This window comes from Pecten maximus, unplaced genomic scaffold (assembly GCF_902652985.1).
Source record: "Pecten maximus unplaced genomic scaffold, xPecMax1.1, whole genome shotgun sequence".
Lineage (NCBI taxonomy): Eukaryota > Metazoa > Mollusca > Bivalvia > Pectinida > Pectinidae > Pecten > Pecten maximus.
The window spans coordinates 2,877-4,946 of NW_022979792.1; the positions used below are offsets into that span (position 1 = coordinate 2,877).

The following is a 2,070-nucleotide window of genomic DNA, read 5'->3' on the forward strand; positions in this document are numbered from 1 at the left end:
AGCACAGGGAGGGAGCACGCGCACAGCACAGGGAGCGCACACCACAGGGAGCGAGCACGCGCACAGCACAGGGAGCGAGGACGAGCACACCACAGGGAGCGAGGACGAGCACACCACAGGGAGCGAGGACGCGCACAGCACAGGGAGCGCACCACCACAGGGAGCGAGGACGCGCACAGCACAGGGAGCGAGGACGCGCACACCACGGGGAGCGAGGACGAGCACAGCACAGGGAGCGCACAGCACAGGGAGCGAGGACGCACACAGCACAGGGAGCGAGGACGCGCACAGCAAGGGAGCGAGGACGGCACACCACAGGGAGCGAGGACGCGCGCACAGCCAGGGAGCGATGGGCGAGCACAGCACAGGAAGCGTAGGACGCGCAACAGCACAGGGAGGCGAGGACGCGCGCACAGCACAGGGAGCGAGGACGAGCCACACCACAGGGAGCGAGGACGAGGCACACCACAGGGAGCGAGGACGCACACAGCACAGGAGCGAGAGGGAGCGAGGACGCGCACACCACAGGGAGCGAGGACGATGCACACCACAGGAGCGAGGACGCACACAGCACAGGGAGCGAGAGGGAGCGAGGACGCGCACACCACAGGGAGGAGGGACGAGCACACACAGGAGCGAGCACGCGCACACCACAGGGAGCGAGCACGCGCACAGCACAGGGAGCGAGGACGCGCACAGCACAGGAGGGAGCACGCGCACACCACAGGGAGCGAGGACGAGCACACCACAGGGAGCGAGGACGCGCACAGCACAGGGAGCGAGGACGCGCACAGCACAGGGAGCGGGGACGCGCACAGCACAGGGAGCGAGCACGCGCACAGCACAGGGAGCGAGGACGCGCACAGCACAGGGAGCGAGGACGCGCACAGCACAGGGAGCGAGCACGCGCACACCACAGGGAGACGGACGCGCACAGCACAGGAGCGAGGACGCGCTACAACACAGGAGGAGCGAGGACGGGGGGGACAGACAGGGAGGAGGGGACAGCACAGGAGCGAGACGCGCAAGCAAGGGGGAGCCGCGCAAGCACAGGAGCGAGGACGGACCACGGGAGGAGACGGGACCAAAAGGGAGGAGGAGCACACAGGAAGGGGAGAGGGAGCGAGGACGCGACCAGGGAGGGGACAGCACACCACGGGAGGAGACGCCCCAGGACAAGCAAGGGAGGAGGACGGACACCAAGGGAGCGAGGAGAGAAACCCCAAGGAGCGAGGACGGCACACACAGGGAGCGACACCAGGGAGCGAGGACGCGACAGCCCGGAGGAGACGCGCACACACGGAGCGAGGACGAGCACACCAAGGGGGCGAGGACGCCACAGACAGGAGCGAGACGCGCACAGCAAGGGAGCGGGCAGCACAGCACAGGAGGGCACGGCACCACAGGGAGCGAGGGCGGCACAGCACAGGGGCAGGACGAAGGGGGAAACACAGGGAGCGAGCACGGCACACACAGGGGGGACGAGCAAACAGGGGCGAGGACGGACACACAGGGGGGACGCGCAGCACAGGGAGCCACACCAGGACGAGGGCGCACAGAAGGGGCGAGACGCGCACACACGGGAGGAGACGGCACAGCACAGGAGCGCAAGCACAGGAGGAGGACGCACACAAAGGAGCGAGGGCGCGCACAGCAAGGGGGCGAGGACGGCACACCCCAAAGGGGGCGAGGACGCGGCCCGCACCGGGAGAGGGGAGACAAAAAGGAGGCGCGACAGCACAGGGAGGACCGCCAGCAAGGGAGCGGGACGGCAACCACAGGAGGAGGAGAGCACACACAGGGAGCAGGACGCACAGACAGGGGCGAAAGGGCGAGACGCGCACACACAGGAGCGAGGACGGCACACCACGGGAGCGAGGAGACCCCAGCACAGGGAGGGAAGAGGGAGCGAGGACGCAAACCAAGGGAGGAGGACGGCACACAAGGGAGGAGGACGGCCACACAGGGGAGCACTCCCACAGCACAGGGGCAGACGGCACAGCACAGGAGGGGACGCGCACACACAGGGGGAGGACACCCCAAGGGAGCAACGCGCACACACAGGAAGGC

At 68.8% G+C, this 2,070-nt stretch overlaps 1 protein-coding gene across 1 annotated transcript; it reads left to right on the forward strand.

The window, feature by feature from the left end:
• Window positions 1-349: 349 nt before the first annotated feature.
• LOC117319209 (filaggrin-2-like) lies at window positions 350-1,996 on the forward strand (the record flags this gene model as incomplete). The annotated part of the gene is made up of 2 exons (XM_033874046.1): window positions 350-769; window positions 920-1,996. Coding segments are annotated over exons 1-2 (1,497 nt in total), but the record flags the coding sequence as incomplete, so codon positions are not given.
• Window positions 1,997-2,070: the final 74 nt, after the last annotated feature.